Source organism: Engraulis encrasicolus, chromosome 8 (assembly GCF_034702125.1).
Source record: "Engraulis encrasicolus isolate BLACKSEA-1 chromosome 8, IST_EnEncr_1.0, whole genome shotgun sequence".
Lineage (NCBI taxonomy): Eukaryota > Metazoa > Chordata > Actinopteri > Clupeiformes > Engraulidae > Engraulis > Engraulis encrasicolus.
The window spans coordinates 34,691,021-34,715,020 of record NC_085864.1 but is presented as its reverse complement, the minus strand read 5'-3'; the positions used below and the strand labels follow the sequence as shown (position 1 = coordinate 34,715,020).

The 24,000-nt window shown below is 45.9% G+C and overlaps 1 protein-coding gene across 1 annotated transcript in view; it reads right to left on the bottom strand.

The window, feature by feature from the left end:
- The window catches only part of clmpb (CXADR like membrane protein b), a 137,337-nt gene extending 117,813 nt beyond the window's left edge, over positions 1 to 19,524 (bottom strand). Inside the window, exon 1 of the mRNA XM_063205522.1 lies at positions 19,031 to 19,524. Coding sequence (XP_063061592.1) covers positions 19,031 to 19,136 — 106 coding nt within the window. The 5' untranslated portion in view covers positions 19,137 to 19,524. The remainder of the gene's footprint in view (positions 1 to 19,030) is intronic.
- Between the last annotated feature and the right edge of the window lie 4,476 nt (positions 19,525 to 24,000).

Genomic DNA, 24,000 nt, shown 5'->3' with positions numbered 1-24,000 from the left:
CTCCAATGTTGTGCATGGCTGTGTGCTTTTACGAGCTTCTGTAGGTGTGTGTGTGCATGTGCGTGTGTTTTCCTTGTGTGTGTGTGTGTGTGTGTGTGTGTGCACTGATGCTGGTGTGTGTGTGTGTGTGTGTCTTCTTGTGTGTGTAGCGTACTATTGTGGTTAGATGATGTGTGCGTGCGTGTGTGTGTGTGTGTGTGCGTGCCTGCATGCCTGCGTGCGTCCTTGCGTCCCTGCGTCCTTGCGTCCCTGCTTGCTGTGTATGAGTAACAAGTGGGTGTGAATAAAGAGCAGGTAAAGGCCTTATTCATGGCGTAAGTAGCGGATTTGGGAATGAGATGAAAAGTGACGGATCCTTTGTGCTGGAGCAGAGGCCCTGAACCACACACACACACAGACACACATGGACACACACACACACGCACACACACACACACACACACACACACACACACACACACACACACACACACACACACACACACACACACACACACACACACACAGCAGTGCCGCCATCAGATGCTCTGCACTCTCCGCTCTTCCCTCTCCTCTTCCCTCTCCTCTCCTCTTTCGTCTCTTCACCGGATGAGCCATCTCAGCTGAATGGACCCCCTTTCTCCACTATGAATAAGTCATGGTGTGTTGGAAGAAGTATGGCAAACACTCCATTCACAGCAGCCTCAGCAGTAGCAGCAGCAGCAGCAGCAGTAGCAGCAGCAGCAGTAGCAGCGTCTGACCCCCCCTCCTCAATGAAAAACCACTTTGGCAGCCCTGCGTGCTTCCTTCGGAGTCCTTCTGAGTCTGAATCAATGGCTGGAGTGCTGGAGTGGTCGAGGGCTACCAGTGAGTGCTGCCTGCCCGCAGGCCATGAAGCTTTGCCTGGTGGGGCTGGAGCTGGAGCTGGAGCTGCAGCACGTCCAAACCAAACCAGCCCCAGCCCCAGCCCCATCCCCAGCCCCAGCCCCATCCTCATCCCCAGCCTCAGCCCCAGCCCAATCCTATCCCCAGCCCCAGCTCCAGCCCCAGCCCAATCCCCAGCCCCAGCCCCAGCCCAATCCCCAGCCCCATCCCCATCCCCAGCCCAAGCCCCAGCCCCAGCCCCAGCCCCAGCCTCAGCCCCAGCAGTCTGCCAGTCTGGCCCAGGCTGGTGGTGCAGTAATCAGCCAGAGCAAGCAGCAGCTGGGCCTCCGTGTGGTCCTGCCAGCGGATGGGAGATGGACCAGTGTGGGTGGGAGCGCGCCATAAAAAAGAAACTGAATCTTGCGCAAATCCAGCATCAGATATGGTGAAGTTCTGTGCACAACATCTACGTCAATCACTGACATGTTTGGCTGTGCTATATTTATCTTTTCATTAATCTATCAGAGTTATATTGCGTATCTTTTTTTTAAAAATGCCTTGCATCTGTGTGGTGCTGCCAGCTGATAAAGCTGATAGAGCATATGGTGATCGTCGAGGATTTTCTATGCATTTCCATGCAAATGACTATTATTTTTGGCTCAGTTATGTGAATATATCAAAGTTATACTGTATATCTTTTTTGTAAAAAAAAATGGCTCGCATCTGTGGTGCTGCCAACTGATGGGCCAGACCAGTGATGGCCGCAAAAAACGGAGCTAGCTCGACTCAAACATTAGATACGGTGATCATAGGGAAGGATTATCCTGTGCATATCTAAATCACTGTTTTCTCTTTCAGGCTTTCATTGATATGTTTTGGCTCAGTTACGGAAATACATCAGAGTTATATATCTTTTAAAAAATGGCTTGCATCTGGGTGGTGCTGCCAGCAGAGTGTATGGAAGTGATTTAAAAAGGGAAAAAACAGCGTCCTCAACATTAAATAGAGTGGTAATTGGGCAACATATAACCGTATAGTATAATTTAGTTAGGGCTATGTAAATGTCAATAAAGTGACATGGGAATTGAAAAAAAAATGTTCAAAAATATTATAAAGGCCTCCTTTTCATAGAGGTATACACGCTGAACCAATACATCACTTATGAGTCCCCCACTCCTTATTTTAGCTTAAGCAATCAAAAAAAGGTAAATTTACTGTGATTTTGTAATTTTTTGTATTTTCACGTTCAGCAGACATTTAGGCTGTGTTAAAATTCATTAAGTAGCCAGACACCATCCTAAAGCTTAAAAGATGCATGCGGTTCCACAAGTGGAACGATGTAATAGTCATTGAAAATTTAACTAGGGCCTACCATAGTACTTCACTATGTGGCATAACACAGGACCTTTAGTAATGCACTATGGCTTGGTCATTGCCTATTCTGGTAACAGCATATTTATAACGCTGTGTCTCTTCATGGGTTAAAAAAAAGGAAATTCAATTTGAAGGAATGCATTGATATCCCTTAATAAATGTCTTATGAATAGGCAGAGCAGAGAATGTTACCAATTTGCCTGATATTTTTGTTGCATACTTCATTTACATATCACTTTGAAAAAAACAATCTGATACACCACAAGCCGATTAGCGTAACAATAAACACGCTGTATTGATGATCCCTCAGGAAGGTCAGGTGGTCAATTATGAAAGCCGTCAAAAGGCTTAAAAGTCAAACAAACCAGGAAACGACCCCGTTGCACCTTCACATACGGCATTTAGCGCAGTCATCTAAAAATATCCTCAATTCAGGTGGTTACACATCAGCTAATTAATAAAACAGTGACAGAGCACAGTCAGTCTTCCTTCCTTCCGCCCAATTGCAAAGACATCAAGCACACCACAATGCACAACACACGTCACACATCTCACAAACACACAGACACAGACACACACACGTCTCACACACGTCTCACACACACACACACACACACACACACACACACACACACACACACACACACACACACACACACACACACACACACACACACACACACACACACACACACACACACACACACACACACACACACACACACACACACACACACACGTCTGCCAACATCAGGGGAGAATTGGTTCAAGGGCCCCAGGCCCAGGGAGAGAGAGGGCCCAGAATTGGGTCCCCATTCACTGTATGCATGGAAAGGGAGGCCTTTCCAGGTGATGTTGTCCCGGGTCCAGTGAAAGCTGTGAGTGGTCCTGCACACACACATGCACACACACACACACACACACACACTAAACTAGCACGCTATGTGCTGAGCGATACAGTTTTTTTCTTTAATACCCAGCCTTGCCTTGCCTTGCCTTGTGCCTTGCCTTGCCTGCTCGCTCTCTCACTCGGTGCTGTTAGGGGGGATTTAGTCACAATGTGTGTCATTAGCCACAGGTTACTGTCTGTCCCCCAACGCAAACATGGCACTGAATCAGCCAGAGCAGCAGCCAAATGAATCGCAGTAGACAGGTAGCAAGTTAAGAGCGCGCGGCGGGTGCAAGCAGGTGGAACAGGACAGGAACGCCACGCCGGCCCACTTCAGATTCAGCTTTGGCTAGCGGGATGTGGGCCGGCAGCAGGCAGGCCCTCACTCTTCCTTTTTTTTCTCTCTTTCTTTTTTTCTCCCTTGCTCGCTCGTTTGCTCATTGGCTATTCAGCGAACGTCGTCTTGGGGGGTGGGGGTGGAGGGTTAGGTAGGGCCGGTGCTGAGGTGAAGGCGGACGAGGCTGTATGCTGAGGCAGCAGAGGAGGACTCGGGACACTCTCCTCTCCTCTCCTCATTACTCTTCTCCTCATCTCTCCTCTCCTCTCCTCATTACTCTTCTCCTCATCTCTCCTCTCCTCTGCTCTCCCCTCCTCCCCTCTGCTCTCCCCTCCCCTCCTCTCCTCTCCTCTCTTCGCCTCTCCTGTCATCCTCTCTCCTGCTCTCCTATGGTCTGTTCTCCTCTCCTCTCCTCTCTTCTCCTATTCTCTGCTCTTCCCTCCTCTGTTCTCCTCTCCTCATCTCTCCTCTCCTCTCCTGGCATCCTCTGCTCTGCTCTCCTCATCTCTCTTCTCCTCTCCTCTCCTCTCCTCTGCTCTCCTCCCCTCACTTCTCCTCTCCTCTCCTCTGCTCTCCTCATCTCTCTTCTCCTCTCCTCTCCTCTCCTCTGCTCTCCTCATCTCTCTACTCCTCTCCTCTCCTCATGCAGCATGGAAGGATGGCTTTAATAGCCTCATTAGCAAAGGGGCTACTGAGGAGGAGCTGGCCATGTCAAAAGTGCATCCAAGAGGAAAGAGGCTGCTGCTGCTGCTGAAATAAGGGGAAAATAGAGGGCATCTCCCTCCCTCAACCAGGAAAGGCTGATTGCAAGGTTGGGGGGTGGCACACAGGGCAAGCAGGAAGGATGCATTTTGTTTTCTTCAATCAACAAAAAAGGCTATTTCCTTTTAACATACAAAGGTTCACAGTGTTTGTAAACGAGATGTTGTGAGATGCAAGACACTGGCAGCCAACCACGTAAGCAATTTTTTTGACTGACAGCAGTTCCCAACAATCAGAGGTTCAGTTGTGCGCAGCTAGTTTCGCGCAGTCAGGTTAAAACAAAAAATTTGAACCCATGTATACAGGCTACTCAACAGTGAAAGAATGAAAAAAGGGTGCTAGCCTTGCACCTCCATCACTCCCCATGATGAGTAACTTCCTACATTTCAAATTGAACACATTGGTAGAAATCACACTGTCAGTACCACCAGTGCATAGCACATTCTCCTGTTATTCACTGTGCTCTCTGATCTAGACACATTTTTTGGGCCCCCGACCAACACTTCGCCCCTGCCCGTTCCAGCTTTAATTATTCTGAGAGCTTCGTTTTGCAAACGCTGCCATTTACTTCCATGGCTGGGCGGAGCACCGACAGTAAATAAAAGCCGTTCACACTACGCCACTACGCCAGGCTTTGTGAGTGACACCAGTCAAACTTATAAGCAGCAATGGCAATCAGGGCCGGATTACTGCACAGGCTAGATATGGCTGCAGCCTAGGGGTCCCCACCTGCCAGGGGCCCCCTGTTTGGCCAAAAGTGAAAAAGTGCAGAATTGTGACAAGATGCAATATTCAAAATATATCTTTTGTGTTTAGTACAGTTGGTTAACATGCTATCCTTCATTCCCAGCACATAATTGTGATGCTATCTATGTAAATTTGTCACAAAATTTGTCTTTCGAGGGGGCCCACAGCAACCTGTAGCCTAGGGGCCCCAGGCCATCTTAATCCGGCCCTGATGGCAATGGGCAAAGGCTGAATGCGTGCCGATGCAATAGAGAAAATGCAAACCTTCATGTGAAATATTATCGGATGAATGAATTATATTGCGGCGGCGAAAAAAAAATCAATAATGTAAACCCTTTGTGCATTTATTTGCTCGGCAGGGGAGTGCCGTGCTTACTTCGAAAATGAGCCACTGTGGAGCCACCGACGGCCGTGCATCGTCTTGCAGAGTGCTGCACAACAGTACATCACATCACAGCAAAGCACAGCACAGCACAGCACAGCAAGGCACGTGTAGCGTAGTGCGACTTGCTTTGGAGCTAAATATAGCTCGCGCGCTGGTGCTGTTGTGGTAAAAATAGCACATCTTTTTAGACCAATAAGTGACACGATGTTGACATCGAATGCGGGCGGAGTAGGAGTTCTTTTCCCCTCCGCACTCCGCACTCCGCACTCCCCGCCTTCTCCTCCCCTTTCCCCTCCGCACTCCGCACTCCGCACTCCCTGCCTTCTCCTCCCCTTTCCCCTCCGCACTCCGCACTCCCTGCCTTCTCCTCCCCTTTCCCCTCCGCACTCCGCACTCCCTGCCTTCTCCTCCCCTTTCCCCTCCGCACTCCGCACTCCGCACTCCCTGCCTTCTCCTCCCCTTTCCCCTCCGCACTCCGCACTCCCTGCCTTCTCCTCCCCTTTCCCCTCCGCACTCCGCACTCGCACTCCCTGCCTTCTCCTCCCCTTTCCCCTCCGCACTCCGCACTCCCTGCCTTCTCCTCCCCTTTCCCCTCCGCACTCCGCACTCCCTGCCTTCTCCTCCCCTTTCCCCTCCGCACTCCGCACTCCGCCTTCTCCTCCCCTTTCCCCTCCGCACTCCGCACTCCGCCTTCTCCTCCCCTTTCCCCTCCGCACTCCGCACTCCCTGCCTTCTCCTCCCCTTTCCCCTTCGCTCTCTGCTTCCGCCCTGCACTGCAGCTGTCCTGTCAGTTCGCATGTGGCTAAAGGTGAAGAGAGGAGGGAGAGACACGAGCGAGGCAGAGGATGACTAAACAATGGAGGATCCAGAGGGGTGNGGGGGGGGGGGGGGGAAGAGAAATGTTAGCATCTGCACGAAATATGGCTGCGAGCCGAGCCCAGCCTCCGCCCAGGAAGTCGATGGCGTTCATTTGCATCTCCCCTGAGGAACCCTCAAGAACCCTCCATTAGGGGACACACACACATACACACGCTCGCACACGGGCACGCACATAGACACACACAGGCCTTCTGATTAAGAATGAAGAAGAGGAAGAAGAAGAAGAAGAAGAAGAAGAAGAAGAAGAAGAAGAAGAAGAAGAAGAAGAAGGAGGAGGAGGAGGAGGAGAAGGAGGAGGAGGAGGAGGGGGAGAAGAAGAAGAAGAAGAAGAAAAGGAGGAGGAGGAGGAGGAGGAGGAGGAGGAGAAGAAGAAGAAGAAGAAAAAGAAGGAGGAGGAGGAGGAGAAAGGGGCGAGAAAGCACAGAAAACACAGCCAATCATATCAGTCCCTTGGCAGGAGTGTGCATTGGGTGTGCGGAATAGCAAGAAGGAATATTTTCTGCTTTTATCTCTGCAACAGCACTGGGCTTGGAGTAAGTCCACCCCCACTCTACAAACATAAACAAACACATCCCCACGCACTGACACGCACACACGCATGCATGCACACACGCACGTACGCACGCACACACGCACGCACGCACACTCGCACATCTACAGTATACTCTCAGTGGACTCGGCTACATCTGCAGCATTATAAAGTGAAAATGCGATGGTCAGGGGGACTCTCACAGATCGGACCAGGCCCCGGCCTGCAAGGCGAGTGAGTGAGCGAGCGAGCGGGCGATCGAGGTGTTATCTTGATGAGCCACGCGGCTACGAAGGAAGGAGTGATACATTTAAAGCATAAAGAAGATACACATCTGCCCACAGCCCAGTGCAGCGGAAAAGGCTCCATTTCATCAACAAGTCAAGTCTAACGACTCGTGAAAAACAAAGGTGGTGCCGCCATCTGTTCCGGTGCAGTTTCCCGGGATCAGGAGAAAGAGGAGAGGAGGAGAGGAGAGGAGGGCGGAAAAAAATGTGCTTTTTCAGCAACTGCTATCCTATGCACACACTGCATGGATCACTCTCCGTGGCCCGGGCACCTGAATAAGCGACTTAATCTCCTATGCAAACACAAACCCCTCGCACATTGAGTGAGGCCTCAACTCTCCGCCAGTTTAAAGGTTGAAGCACTTTGTTACCACAACACACAGCAGGACAGTGCAATCAGCCATCGCCACTGCGTTAATTACTACTGGTGGTGCTGATTGATCAGAGAGACACCGGTTTTATGGTGGTGCTTTTTTTGCTATAGACAACAACAACAAAAATGCACGCCACTTACGATTAAACCGTTCATCACAGATGCCAGCTATTATGAAATAAAAAACTGTGTAAGAGGTTAATGCTAGGACTAAATATCATATTAACTGCCCCCCCCCCCTTTCTCCCCCCCACACACATCACCATTTGCAATGGAACTCATTAAAATGTAATAGGCGGGCAGCCTACTGTAATACCCTACCAATAAAAAGAGGCACAAGCAATTGAGAACATTGTGCACACAGCCGGGCACATAACGGAGTGTCCTGGCATCGCCACTGTAGAATATCGATTCCTTTCCCGCGTATAAATTTCAAGAACTGCTTCGTCATCATGATCAAACCTTTAGCTAACTTCTGTCAAGGAGACACTTCCAATTATCTGAAAGAATGCATTTCAAATGATCTGAACACACATACTGTACACACACGCACACACACACACACACACACACACACACACACACACACACACACACACACACACACACACACACACACACACACACACACACACACACCTTAACAAGCAGCAGATGCTCTGGGTCCAACACAAACACTGCTTCAGCCCGGTCAGACGCAAACCCCCAGTCAAGGCGTAACACACGCAGCCATCACTAAGACCTCAACACCCCCTCTCACAACACTCTCTCAAATATTGTGTGTTACTGAGATGGAGCTACCAGGGAACATTGAACGCTTGAAAGAGTCTGGAATCTCGCCGAATGCCCCATGTGAATCCCCGCAAGGGGACTTGAGAGAGAGAAAGAAAAGGAAAACAAGAAAGAGAGAGAGGGCGGCATATTTGGCCAAGAAAGAGAGAAAGGGAAATGGAGTGAGACGAGGGGCGCACGCAGGTTCAAAACACCTAATGGAGTGGCCTGCTAGCAGGGCTAATAGACTGTTTCAAATTGAAAGGAACAGCAGGCGTTTAAATAGAGCCACGTGGGACACTTCCCTCCATTCAGGACGCCCTCAACAACGTAGCGAACAAATAGATAAAAGGGGGGATGCCAACAAAAGATGGAGGTGTGTGTGTGTGTGTGTGTGTGTGTGTGTGTGTGTGTGTGTGTGTGTGTGTGTGTGTGTGTGTGTGTGCACGTGCAAGAGAGAGAGATAGAGACGGAGACAGAGACAGAGAGCGTGTATGTGTGTGCTGTGTGCGTGCGTCTGTGTGTGTGTGTGTGTTTCTGTGTGTGTGTGTGTGTGCACGTGCAAGAGAGAGAGAGAGAGGTAGAAGAGACAGAGACAGAGAGCGTGCATATGTGTGTGCTGTGAGTGCATGTGTTGTGCTGTGTGAAGAAGCTCCTACAGGCCCTCTCTCTTGCCACTGCCATTGTGAAACATGGGTGTCATTGTTCTATAGATCATATTTATTTATGTGCAATCAATTGGTGAGATTCAATTAGGGGCGGGCCTGTCAGTGGTGAGCAGAAAAACACTATCTCTAATGAATTGGCGGCATCCTGCAGCGAGGAGGAAGAGGAAGGAAATGCATATTCAGACGTTTCTCAGGGGTGCCTGAGGGAAATCTCCACCCTCCACTCTCTCTCTCTGGTCGGCAGTACATCACAACAACGTCTCCATTTGAGTCGCGCGTCGGAGATGGGAAGACAGATAGGCGGACATTTGTTAACCAAATCAGGGGAACTGAACTACAGAGACTAACAAGAAAAAAAAGAAACTGGGGGGAAAAAAAAGAAGAAAACTGATATCTCAAACCATCGTGTCACCCTTGTCTTTAATATGCATGCAGAAATAGAAAAAATGGATCATGGAGGACAGAAATGTATTTCTTTTTGTGCTTTCTTCTACAGAACAGTATGAATCTGATCGAGAAAGACAGTGCAAGGTTACATGTCACAATAGCATTCCTATTGTCTTACTGTTAGCATTTAAAAATAGACTGTGTGTCTATACTGTATGTCTCTGTGTTGTTGCTGTTGTTGTTGTTGCTGGTGGTGGTGTAATGTTTGTGTGCATGTAATGTGTGGTGTGTGTGTGCGTGTGTGTGTGTGTGTGTGTGTGTGTGTGTGTGTGTGTGTGTGTGTGTGTGTGTGTGTGTGTGTGTGTGTGTGTGTGTGCGTGTGTGTGTGCGTGTGCGTGTGTACTGCATGGTGGAGGTGTGATGTTGATGTGTGCGTGTGTGTGTGTCAGTGTTAATTTCGTCAGCTTTTTAAAATTTAGTCTTAGTCTTAGTCACAATGACGAAAATCAATTTTAGTCTTAGTCATATTTTAGTCATTGCCTTCCCAATTTAGTCTTAGTCTTAGTCTAAATGACGAAAATCAATTTTAGTCTTAGTCAATTTTTAGTCATTGTCGTCATTTTAGTCAACACTACATAACAGAACTTCTCCACACACTTTTAACATATATCATTGACTGTACAGAATAAACCTTCTCCGCACACTGCTTCTCTTTTTAACATATATCACACTGTACAGAATAAAACTTCTTCACACACTGGTTCTCTTTTTCTCTTTTTTATTTAATACCAGTGTTAATTTCGTCAGCTTTTTAAAATTTAGTCTTAGTCTTAGTCACAATGACGAAAATCAATTTTAGTCCTAGTCATATTTTAGTCATTGCCTTCCCAATTTAGTCTTAGTCTTAGTCTAAATGACGAAAATCAAAAAAGGGCATTGACGAAATATTTTAGTCATAGTCATGGTTGACGAAATTAACACTGGTGTGTGTGTGTGTGTGTGTATGTGTGTGTGTGTGTGTGTGTGTGTGTGTGTGTGTGTGTGTGTGTGTGTGTGTGTGTGTGTGTGTGTGCGTGCGTGTGCGTGTACTGCATGGCGGTGGTGTGATGTTGGTGTGTGTGTGCGTGCGTGCCTGCATGCATGCATGTGTGTATGTGTGTGTGGTGTGTGTGTGTGTGTGTGGTGTGTGTGTGTGTGTGCTCTATTTGTGTGACAGCAGCAGCGTGCGTGGGTGGGTAGTGTGGAGTGCTCCAAGTCAGCCTGGGGTGCTGGCTGGGGTGTTAGTAAGGGGTGGCTGCTAAGCAAAGGGACAATTATAATGACGATACATCATCGACATGTGACAGGATGATAACCTCCGTGGCGCGCTAATGGGGGGGCCCAGGTGACACCTAGTGAGAGCTTCAGCCTACCCACTACACACACGCACACACACACGCACACACAGAAACACACACACACACGTCACAGTCATCTCACACACACAGACACAGACACAGACACAGACACACACACACACACACACACACACACACACACACACACACACACACACACACACACACACACAAGCAAACACACATTCACACACACACAAAGACACACACACACACTTTTTTCCACATGATACTCGCGACATGTGCCCTGTACTTGGGGGTGCAATTGGCCATCACAACAGGGCTTGCCTCACGTTGCCATTAGTGTTGGCTGAACTGTCTTGTTGTCTTGGCCATATTGGCTGTACAGCTGAAAGTGTCTGAGAGAGAGAGAGAGAGAGAGAGAGAGAGAGAGAGAGAGAGACGGACGGACGGACGGACGGAACAGAACAGAACAAACAGACAGAAAATCAAAACAAAAACCAAGCACTAACAGCTAGCCCCACAACAGGGCCTTCATCAAACAAATCTGTTTATTCTTCTCCAAACATTCAGATCAGCCAAGCTGACAGGGGGGAAATCAGGCAGGAAGGATGGGGGAGACAGGGGCTGAAAAACAGACATATACCTGCCTCATGTACTGTAATGACACCGCAGATCAAATGAGAGCATCTCTACCTGTGCTGGAGCATGTTTGTCAACAGCGTCATTGCAAACCGGTTAGCAACATAGTGGGTTGCTAGTGGGAAATGGCCTCGCAACCACAAACTTGGTAACTTGCTAACTTGTGTTGTTAACTTAAATAGCACCGAAAAACGAGCTATTGGTTGGTAGCAGGCAGCAGCAAACCAGAGGTGAGTTTCTCAAAAGAGAAGTTGTTAGCCTGTTAGCAACTTCGGTAGTTACCAATGGGAAAATGCATTGAAAACATCAAAGTAACTAATGTAGTAAGCAACTTTGGTTTTGAGAAATTCACCCCAGCCTTGTTCCTCACTAGCAGGCTGGCAGCTGCAGCTTACAGTAAGCACCACATGCTTGAGAGGATGAGGAAAGAGTAGCTGCAGGGTCGGGAGGAGAATGAGAGCGAGCATCACAAGAGAAAACATCCATGATGAAATCACTTGCAGTGAGACACCAAAAAACCCCTACGAGGCACATAGGCCTCCTTTTGTCGTTGCTCATTTGGTCTGTTCTGACTTGTTTTGTCAATTAGTTTTGTTTTATACTTTTTTTTCATCCACCATCTTGGTTTGCGTGAGCTTTCAATAAGTGACTCGATCATCAAGTCCAACACATACAGCAACAACAACAACAACAACAACACCAGAGCCATCCAATGGATCCCCTTTTATTCCAGAGTCCCTCATTGCGAAAAGCCACAGAGAGCTTCATGGCAATGGAATCCAGCTGTGTGTTTGGTATGGTTCATGGATGCTGTCATTTGTCCCAACTGCTGTTTGTTTTTCCCAAGAATTCCAGAGCACCTTCGCGAAAAAGAACTCGCTCTACTTTGACTCGACTGTTTGTGCTCGCCAAAAGGCAGGGACCGTCAAGGTTTCCAGGAATAAGAAGAAGAAGAAGAAAAAAAAACAGAGAGACAGTAATTGTCCTTGCTCTATTGACTTTCATGGTTATTCACTGTGGCAAATAATGGAGAAATCCTCACTTTTTTCGCTCACAATTGGGTCTGGTCACAGCGATTAGGAAAGACTGTGGGGCATGCAAATGCCAAAATCCAGTTTATAAACTTGAAAAATTAGACGGGGGTATGGGGGCCGGGGAGTGGCGTGAGCCCCATAAAACAAAGCCGCTCTCTCTTTACATTTGGTAGCACGTGACCACATGTGGAAGGAATTACTGTGAACCTGGACCATTTAAGCACATCTGTCAGAGGTTAGCCAATAAAAGGAAAATAGGCAGTTCCTGTTCGTGTGTTCCAAAATAATCTGGGAGTAATTTAAGAAGTGGAGGCCTTAAAAAGAGAGGGCCCAAAGATTTATAGGTCAGAAGGAAACTGAAATACCGTTGAGTTTATTACAAAAGCCGCCTTTTTATCTTTCTGAAAATACAGGCCTTTTTTTGGGACACAGTTTGCGCCATCATATCGCATATATGTCTATGTATGATTAACCACACAAACTAATGAAAAATTAATAGTCAACATCCTTCCAATAATATGGATGCATTGTTACATGATGTTCTTCGCTGTATAGCAGGGGCACTGTACTAAGGGAGAAAAATGATACCAGACATGCTAAACTGCACATTTCCCTCGCACAAGAACGACCTTCGCTGGTACCTCCGAGGTCTTTGGTGTTAAAAATACACATTGATTCAATGCGGAAATATACCAGAGGAAGGAGGGGGGGAGAGAGAGCGCGAGAGAGAGAGAGGGAGGGAGAGAGCAAGAGAGAGAAAGAGAGAGGGAGAAAGAGAGAGAAAGAGAGAGAGAGACAGAGATAGAAAGAGAAGAGAGACAGAGAGAGCAGGTATGGCACAAGCTCTCCCCTATTACCAACTTGCCCATTCAGAACACTGCTGTGCAATTCATGCTCTAAAGAGGAAAACATTTCGTCTGTCAGAAGAAGAAAAAAAAACCTTTTAGAAAAAAGCGCCTCTATCAATGAAACATGAGATGTCTGCTGGGGAGACAAAGACGAAGAAAACGAGAAAAAGAGGTGGAGAGAGAGAGGATAGCGAGAGAGTGTGTGTGTGTGTGCGTGTGTGTGTGTGTGTGAGAGAGAGAGATTGAGAGAGAGACCGCTGCTGAGGAGTAGTCAGTGTCAGGCATAAAACACGGCATATTCTGGAAGGCCACCATTGTTCAACTTGACATTGGAAGTCTCTTTTAAAGCACGCATCCATGGGACGGCCCATAGAGAGAGAGCATGCATGAGAGAGAGAGAGAGAGAGAGAGAGAGAGAGAGAGAGAGAGAGAGAGAGAGAGAGAGAGAGAGAGGAGAAGAGAGAATAGGGACAGCAGCTTGCCTTTCAAACGCAGGTTCACAGAATGGAGAGACCCATCAGCAGAAATAAGCCATCATGCGAGCTGACACTAACCCCTTGCCTCTTAGGACCAGCCGACCCCTCTCCCTCTCCCCCTCCCTCCTAACCAGCGAAGCACACTGCTAATTAGCCTCTAACGTGTCCCTTTCAACTCACTTGGACAGTCGCAATCAAGCTAAATGGCAGAAACCATCTCTGTCACTGAGAGAGAGAGAGAGAGAGAGAGAGAGAGAGGGAGAGAGAGATCCACCCACACACACGCACCAAACATGTGGTTCATTGCTCTGACCGACAATTCACTGCTATGTCCATTGCACGCATGCAAGAGTGTGTGTGTGTGTGTGTGCATGTTTGTGTATGTGTCACGCTAAGTCATAGACATTGTGCGTAAGTTTGGAAATAGAGTGTGTATGTGTGTGTGTGTGTGTGTGTGTGTGTGTGTGTGTGCAGTTTGTGTGTTTACATTTACACTATGTGTGTTCAAGTGTGTGTGTGTGTGTGTGCGTGTGCATACGCATGCGTATTTGTGTATTTACATTTACACTACGTGTGTGTTTGTGTGTGTGTGTGCGTGCGCACGCACATGCGTGTGTGCATGCGTGTGTGTGTTTGTGTGCGCGAGTGTGTGTGCATTGCGCCACAGCCCTCAGACCCCGAGAGCTGAGACGTTGTCCTCGAACCACAGGAATGTCCTGATCCAGTCTCCGCCAGATGGTTGGGGCCAGCCAGCGCTGTGAAATGCAATGCAGTCTGGGTGTCCCAGTAGTGCTTTTCAGCCAACGACGAACGGCCCAACCCAAAAAAAACTAAAGCACTAACCACACAGTGGTTCAATCTCAAAGTGTGGGCCGGGGACCACTGGGTTGTCCGTGTGATAACCTCTCAAGTGGTCCGCAAGGGATTGTCAAGAAATGTAGTCAGCATTTCCAAAAGAAGTTTGTGTAGGCTACAGTATATTTGTGACGTTATAGTGAGTGTAAGCATATCCAAACTACTTCTCTGACAATAACGACAGGACTTTGATATACATAAAAGATAAGCAATCTAGATGTGAATTTGCAATGCCTAAACCTTGTAGCAAGAGTGAGGCTATCAAGTCAGTTGACAAGTCGTCCCTGAAAAAAAGGGAGAAATCATGGTCCTTGATCTGAAAAAGTTTGAGAAGAGAGTGCACTAAACACAACCTTCTCCTTCTATACTGGACAAGAATAAGAAAAAAGAGCTTTGTTTCTCGTTGCAGTTTATCTTTCAACTCACAGGGACGACTGAATACAGTATCGTACGTGCGGTATGACACATTCATTTTTCCCGAAATCAGCCTCTGGCTGTATTTGTAAGGGCTTGCATTTTTTATGTCTATTACAATATAAGCTGACACTTATGTATAAGTCAGGCAGCCTAGAGTAGCAAGCACTGCATGTGTGCGTGTGTGTGTGTGTGTACAGTACTAATGCATTGTGTAGAATTAGGGCGATTCGCATCTACTGTACGTCTGAGAACGAGCTAGTCATTTACGTAGCCTCCTGTGATTTGACCTTTTCAAGAGGCGACGCCTGTCAGTTTAAGCTCCTCAGTCTTCAGACGCCGCCACGTCATCTCTGCCAACTCGGATGAAAGAAATGCATCGGGCCCAGTCAGCCGTTCACCTGGCGAGGCCTACACTAGTAAACAACAAATCAAAATGGAGAGATGAGAGGACGTAGAGAGAAGAGAGATGAGCGGAGAGGGGAGTCTCCCTCATTCCATCTCAGACGACATTACACTACAGCCAGAGCTGTGTGTCTTGTATGTTGCTTCTCCATACTCGTTTGACACCCGGCCATCAGACTGTGTGTGTTTGCATGATGAATGTGTGATGGCATGTGTCTGCTGGATCTGCTGACGGCGGAAGTGCATGTGTGCCATTTGTGTGTGTGTGTGTGTGTGTGTGTGTGTGTGTGTGTGTGTGTGTGTGTGTGTGTGTGTGTGTGTGTGTGTGTGTGCGAATGTGAAAGACAGAGTGTTTGTGTGTGTGCGTGCGTGCATTAGTGTGTACGTGCATGAGTGTGTTTGTGTGTGTCTGTGTGTGCATGAACACATGACTATGAGTGTGCCAGTGTGTATGTCTCTGTGTTTGTGTGCGTCTCTCTACTTTGTGTGCACTGTGTGTATGTGAGTGCGCCCAGTGATTCAGGGCCAAACACATCGCGATGTCACTTTATAACCTCTGGGTCCAGTGCTTCCTGTCATCTCCCCATCTCCAGAGATTGCCCGCCTGTCCCTGGAGATGATCTAAATATAGATTGGGGAGCGAAACTATATTTTTATCTCAATCTGCACATCAACAGGGGCCACAACATTCCTCAAACATACTCAAATAAACCTTTATCCAAAGCCAAACACCTGTCCCTGTGACGGAGACTGTGTCGCGTTCTTGGGATATGAGCTTTTTTTTTAAAAAAAAAAGGAAAAGAAGGAAAACATATATCCACACCAGCTATATCAGTCAAAGTGTGATATTAAAAACGTTATTGTGGCGGGTCAAAATGAAATGGTGTGCCGCAGCCTGTCACCAAGGCTGGCTGGCTGGCTGGTGGTGGTCACAGGCACATTGCTCTCGGTCCCAGCACCCACTCATTACATTTCCATTATATTTCTGACAACTGAAATCCAATCTGTTATTACTGTCCAGGCAGTCAATTAACATTCAAAGTCATGGGGAGAATTACAAAGGTGAGGGAGGCCATCCATCATTAAGTTCCTTCAAGTGGAGGTTGTATAGGCAGGACTGGGCAAGAGAGAGAGAGAGAGACAGACAGACAGACAGAGAGAGAGACAGAGAGACAGAGAGGTGGATTTTTGTCATATGTAAGTGTAAATACAAACACAGGTGGAAAGGTCTTGGAAATATGGGATCTTGAAATTCAAAGTTGTTCAGAAATGTACATTGCACTTCTTGAAATGTACGTTGTTTATTAGTGAGAGAGAGGTAGATTTTTTGTCATATGTAAGTGTAAATACAAACACAGGTGGGAAAGTCTTTGAAATATGGGATCTTGAAATTCAAAGTTGTTCAGAAATGTACATTGCACTTCTTGAAAATGTATGTTATTTATTACTTAAATTAGCTGTTGTTTACTGCAAAGAAATGCAGCCTCATCCTGCTCGATGCATCCTCCTGTGTAGCCTATGGAGTTATTGATCTGGGAATTGCGTATCATATTCTATTTGGCAATGCTGTAGCCGACGATGGTGGAAAACAAATAGTGCAATTAAAGGGGGAAAGAAGAAAGGAAGAAAGCAAAATAAATAAATAAATAAATAAACGAACGATACTGCAAGTGGTAGAGTGAATAAATAATATTGCTGCTTGATAACATTGCTCATTGCTAGTAAAGGAACTGGATTTTATCATTCCTTTAGATTCTAATTTAAGGATAGTTGAGAACTTTTAAGTTGGGAAAACACAAATAGGACAAATATTACACAGATTAAAGACTATTGATTTGTGTTGGGGCAACAGCAGGTCCAATGGGGAAAGGGGAGGATTGTTTTCCCCTAATTACAAAGTTTTTGGTCAATTTTGTTAGTTAATGAGATGGCTACTATAGTCTGTGTTGCAATTAACTTAGCTGTATTTCCTATTTAGGGCACATCTTTGGTGACACACACACACACACACACACACACACACACACACACACACACACACACACACACACTATGTTATTATCTTCTCATGAAGAAAACGACATGAAAATTATGTTCTAGGGGTGATGAACATGACTCTCAGTGATTCAGAACATTAGGTACAGCATGGGGGGGAAAGTCATACAAATTTGATTACATTATTAACATGCGTTTGATTGGCCAAATTAAAACCCCATTGAATGAAATCACAAGATTAGCTTTTTGTGGGATATGTGGTCATGATTAATAATAATGAGATGGAAATGACTACGAGTATACAATGACAATGACAACCGACTAGTGTAATTTCCATACACTAAGTGTTCTCTGAAACTGTAAGATTAGGCCGCTGCTGGGCGTTGCATACCAATGTGCATAGAGTGCTATTTGAAAACATAGTGAGTGTTCACCAAAGCCTTTACAGAACGTAGCAAAACCCCCGCGTAGCCAATGTCTAAAACCAGTGGCCTCCCGCGGTTCCACTTTACGTCATCTCATCTCTACTTTGGATGTGGGACCCTGAGGCTGAGGCTTCAGGTAAGGGACGAAAAAAGGACGATCAAACTCAGTCTTAGAGTTTTTAAAGTAACAGTGTTCTGTTTTTTTGCTCCAGGCAGCAGGCGAGACTGTACCATCAAGGACAACATAGCTTTTAAGAACAGAAACCTGCGCATAGATTGTACAGGCTACTATCAGCCTATACGCATAAGAAATTGTAAAACACAGTCGAATTTCGTTACAACAGATACGGTATTACAACAGATCTTCGATAGGATGCCCGCCGCCCCAGTAATAATACGCGCGCACGCACGCGAATAACACACACACGCAAGCATTCCCAAACTCCCACACCTCTATACGCAAACAAAGACGTATGGTTTACCAAGCCTGCCTCCCATTTCGCATTGAGCAATGACGTGCATGTGGGGTAGGATAGATGTTTCACGAATTCACCACCAAGATTCCACGTGTCTGTGTCTAGCAGCTATAGACATTGGAAACGCTGGCGCACTGATGCGTCTCGAGTGCAGCTCTTAAAACCACCCCTTCGACCCTGACACACGCGGACACGCGCGAGGCTAGCATCTCCAGCATGGCTTTGGGTGACTTCCATTAGCACCAGCTATTCCTTCTGTGTTTCTTGACACCCTATGTGCATATCCATCACAACAAATTACAACGTTTGTGTTAGGTGGCATGTCGGCTAGTGTCTTAGATATCCATCTGAAACAAAGAAAGCTGACTGTTCCAAAGGTTGAGGCGGCCACAACCAGGTTAATCGTATTAAATAATTATTGTTTTAATTCTTTGATATGCAATAATAATAATCCAAGCCTTCGTAGACGCCCAGTGAAATATGCTACTCCATACTCTAGGCTACAACATCTGTTTTCAATTCACGTTATTCAGTGTATGTTAGTGGGTGGGGATTCTCCATTATGAAGTGGAGCCGTTACTTTTTTGCCCAGGATTCTAGACAAGTTTAACCTTTCATATCGAACCTGGCCATTATCGAAAAATCATTTTGACATTTTGTAACCATAAGTAAGGTAGCCTACTGAGGGAAGCCTTTCACGTGAGGACTTGTGAGGTTAAAAGATTTACAAAATACTCCAATAAAAATCAGCAACTGCATAGTTTTGACTGCCACAGCCAGTGGCAAACATTGACACCAGTCGTCGAGGACGAACAAGGGAAAACTGTGAACTCAGTATTCAATTCCAGTTAAGGTAATGAAATTCACTTACCTAGAAACAAAGACCGAAATGTCGCAGGCATCTCGGCACCCGTTGCAACTGGAAGTCCTGTGTCACGAAGCTGGAAATAATGTGTTCTGTCTCCCTTAAATTTCATTCGACTGACCTAGGTGTTCAGTCACGGGAAGGCTGCACAACAGTACAATTTGGGAGAAGCAACGAAAGACAAACCTACACTGAGACGTGTCTAAGGACAGCATATCTAAAACATACTGAAAGCCGGATCCCTCATCGAAGACACCAGACAGCGCTTGTCCCCTCCGTTTCCATCGGTTTAGTCGTTAAATGAAAGTTCCCCTTCGGTCTCGCCGAGGACGTCTCAGGTCTCAGGTTCCCCAGCCACTGTGACAGTAAAGCGTTCTCCTCTGTCTCCCTCTGTGTGCCCGATGTACAAAAATGCGAGCAGCGAGAGACGTGGATGCAGAAGGATGGAGACCTCTACAGTTCACATACCCTTGCAGCAGCAGCGAGTGTAGGAAAGCAGTTGGAAGACGGCGGCTCAAGTGCTTAGAGTAGTCTGCCTTTTTTTACCCTTTGTTGGCATTTTGTAACTATTAACCGGGAGGGAAAAACATCAGAAGATGCATGTCATTTATATGATTTAATTTATATTATGTAAAATATATTTCAGTACTAGAGAGAATGTTGAAAAATATGCCCAATATATATGAATTAACATAGCCTACAGGGATAATGACCCACGGTTTGATACATTTGGACTTTAATAACATGTTTTAACATGCAACAAAGCTTTTTTATATATAGGCATGCTGTATTAGATTCCCAACTTCTTTATTTGTATTTAATAGGCTATGTTTAAAACCACACCGGATATAAATCTCAACCATTTTTTTCAGTCTTTATTGATAACAAGATAAGATGGTCCATAGACTTGGGGTTAGTGATGCAGTACTTATAGAGACAATTAACATGGGCTCAAAGATGTTCCTTTTGAACTTTGTCTTGAGGTCAAATAGCCTACTGGAGATCCAAACTAAGCTATTAACATGAACATGCCCACAACATGTTTGGCGACACAAAAGATGGGCATCCCAATCTCAATTCTTCTTTCTTTTATTCCTTTCCAGCCTGCGCGCTGGGCTGGCAGTTTATCCATTCCTCTATAGTGCCTCCAGAATGGAAAATGCATGACCCGGACGGGCAACATCCACCACCACCACCCACCCAAGGTAAATAAGCAGCACATGGATGGCCAGGGGAAGTGCAGCCGTTTTGCTGGCTTCCAGACACATTAATCCATCTCAGGCAAACGGTCTGCGGGCATAACAAAAGACAGCATCCTCCACACAGCACCCATCTCATCCCTCTTTCCCTGGCCCTCCACCACCTGAACAGCCCAGCCAGCCAGCACAGCCTAGTCAGCCAGCCAGCCAGCCATCTCAGAAGCCACTCTGCGGCTTTCCGGTCCAGTAGTTTGGGATGGCTTCAAATCCTTCTACATTAAGGACACAAAATGCTTTAGGAGGAGGGAGAATGAGGCCGGCAAGTACTGACCAGCAGAGGATGCTTTTAAGAGGTTTGATGTTTTGTTTCTTGGAGAACTTTTATGGTGCAGTATCGGTGTTCGATAATGTAAGTTAGTCATAAAAAAGGGGGCATCATATTAGATTGTCTCAAATACAAATATGGGCTATTACTGTGTGTTAGCGAGAGTCAGTTGTTATTTTAGAGGTAAATTGAAAAGATATCAAATTAGGAGTCTGTGTGTTGCTCATAAAGGCAGTGTTTGCAGTCTATTAAAACTGTGATGGATGTCATGCTATTGATTTCTCTGCTAAGGATGTCATCCAAAAGCAACCTGCCTGCTGTAGTACACAGTCTGCCAAGAGGAGAGACATTAATTCCCAAAACAATTACAATATTGCATCAGTGTGGCTTTTATATCTCAATGTCCATCAACAGCAATCAGTGTGTTGCCATACATACAGTATAATAACCAATCACTCTGACCTTTTCTTTTCTGCTTTTTTCCCCGCCGCATTCAGCAAGGACACGGTTAAAGCATGCAGCAATGCAAAAGCAAATCGCGCATGGCAGGTCAGCTGTCACAAATGGGAGCAGATCCTAACATGGAGGCAAACCTGTCCATGTTTGGTGGCTTGGCCTTGGTGAGTGAAGTAGCACCCCAATGCAGATGGCCTCACAGATGGCTGATATTTATACCACAGGCCCTGAAAAGTCACTTGTGTGGAAAGAGGCCCTTTAAAACGGATTGTTTCTCATCGCACAGAATGCCGCAGTTCAGCGCAAAACCAATGATTCCGTCCTTCTGTCCCTGCAAGAATCACCAACACACAATGTACACAATTGCCCCACAAAATGAGCTTTGCCATGATGAACATTTGTCAAGCGTTGATTTTTTTTCTCATCACCAAAATGCAACAATAATGTGCATGCATGAAAATGCAAACCGATCTGAGTGCAAGCTCTGTTATTTTGAAAGCCTCCAAACACGCAGCCAACATCGTTGTTGGGAACACTTTGGGTCTAGAATTTTGGGAACACTCTGTGTCTAGAATTTTTTTTTCTGTGCTGATGCCTTAAAAATAGGCACTTGCACATGGCTCTGAGTGTCGACCGCTACTGCCATTTTCTCTGTCATTGTTGTGGGGGTGTAAGTTGTTGCAGAAACAATGCCATGTTCGGCCGATACACATGTACCACGCTTCTCTTTCTTGTGACCTCTGGGACTGGGAGCCAAAGTTAAAAGGATTTTTCAGTAACAATATGGACTAAAAAAAAAAATCTTTTTTTTTTCTTTTTTTTTCATCGCTATTTTTAGGCACCTCTGGGATTCTTCAGTGTTAGTGTTTCATGGCTCATGGATCTTTTATAATTTAATGAGGGAAGGGGGGTGGCCCTTGGAGATTTACTACTCGGTAACTGATGGTGGGCTGGGCTGCACTGCAGCCACGCGAGGCCTATTGATCCGCATCGGATGTTTGTTTATGGGTCAGTAAAATGCTTCCCATTCTTATTTAATACTGCTGAACTGCAAATCCAAATCCACTGTCAAAAGTCACCCCATAATCTAATATAACCATTTTCCGATAAAAAAAGACAGTGACTTGACTTCTCCCTACTATTTTTCCCTCTATCTGTCTATCTTCTGCTATCTCCCATCTCCTTTTCTTTATCCACATCATTCTTTCTCTGTCTGTCTGTCTGTCTGTCTGTCTGTCTGTCTGTCTGTCTGTCTGTCTCTCTCTCTCTCTCTCTCTCTCTCTCTCTCTCTCTCTCTCTCTCTCTCTCTCTCTCTCTCTCTCTCTCTCTCTCTCTTTCTCTCTCTCTCTTTCTCTCTCTGCATGAGTATACAGTATGTCTGTTCTTCAGTTCCATGTGTGTTTTCTGATGATGTGTATCTCCCATCAACACAAGCACAATACTGTTTGCTCATGAAGTTTCGAAAGCATTGCTAGGAGGCACAGTGGTAGCAGTAGTAGTAGAAGTAGGTAGTAACAGCTGAACTATCACACGTCCCTATTAGCTTCATCCCAGTCCTAGCATGTATAGCAATGCTATAATCATGTCTGGTTCAACAGGAGCCCTTTCATGTCGTCGTCACTGACTGACCCAAATTTATGCTGAAGTGTTATATATTTGCTGTCAGAGACTTCAAAAGTCCACATTGTTCTTCCTTTTCTTTTATTCATGACGCTTTCACAGTAATGAAAAAAAAGAAAAGAAAAGAAAAGAAAGAGAGGATGAAGATGGAACGTGTAAAGATTAAAGAGGATTGAAAATGATGGATTTTATACCAGTCCCGCGCACACTACACCGCCAGATGCAAGGGGATCTGATCAATGCGGAGTAAAAACTCTAGCACAAACACTCATTATGCATTCTACTGCCCTAATAACTATGGAATGTGTAATTGCTTGCTGGTAAAATATGATAATTTATGTGCTACGCCTGGCTCTGGGTCTGCAGTTGTTTTCACTGATAGATTCACAAGGCTGTGCAGGGCCATGGAGTCGCGGTGGAGTCCCAGTTGCGACTTATAAACTGCCCACTGAATTCTCAGTAAATGCGTGCATTTCTCAGCAACACGCAATGCTTTCTTTTCAAAGGACAATCCATACCTTAATTATTTATTGGGAAAAAAAATGTAAATGCTTTACCACCGCCTTAAAAACAAATACGGTGCTAAAATGTTTGGGTCTTTTTTAGTTGGCATGAATGTGTTTCACCTGGGTGTGTGAACATATTTTTTGAACACCTGTGCCTGCCCATCTCAAAATTCACCTCGCTCTGAATGACACCTTGCAGTATGGTGGGATGTAGAGCCACCCATGACAGAGACAGGGAAGAGGGGAAAATAAGGAAATTGTCTTCAAAATGGCAGTAAAATAGTGGTAGTAAGAGACAGACATACTGTCCAAAAACAGAAACGTGGTTGGTTGCAATTTTCCCACTTTAACAGATCCTGTGAAGAGTAATTCACCGCTTAAAGGTCACCCACTGTATTGCCAAGCAAAGCGCTGACAATGGACTGTTTTTCAGGAGTGGCTACCGGTGCACCCTTCTCAGTGTGCACAGCGGCAAAAAAATAACCACATCATTGAAAAAAATACTGAAATTCCCAGTGATAATAACATGGGGAATATTATTCTACCAATAGTGTTTAGCATTTCCATTGGTTAGAAGATGCAATATGAATCTGAAATGTAGTTACCCGTTCAGGAAATAGGGCACATATTGAAAGTGGTGCTGGAATTCACCATGTGCCACATAAGTACATGTACAAATATGTGATTAGAATTTTGCCAACATTATGAGTTCTCATTATGATGTCAGAAGGACTTAAAAGGTTTTTAACATATATTTATATGGGAGCTGTGGAGTGTCTAAGTAAAATTCTAGAAGAACTGGGGGGAAATCCCAAAGGGTTAACAAGTCTGAAGGGATGGCACTGGCATGCATCTTAGTTCCGTAATCAT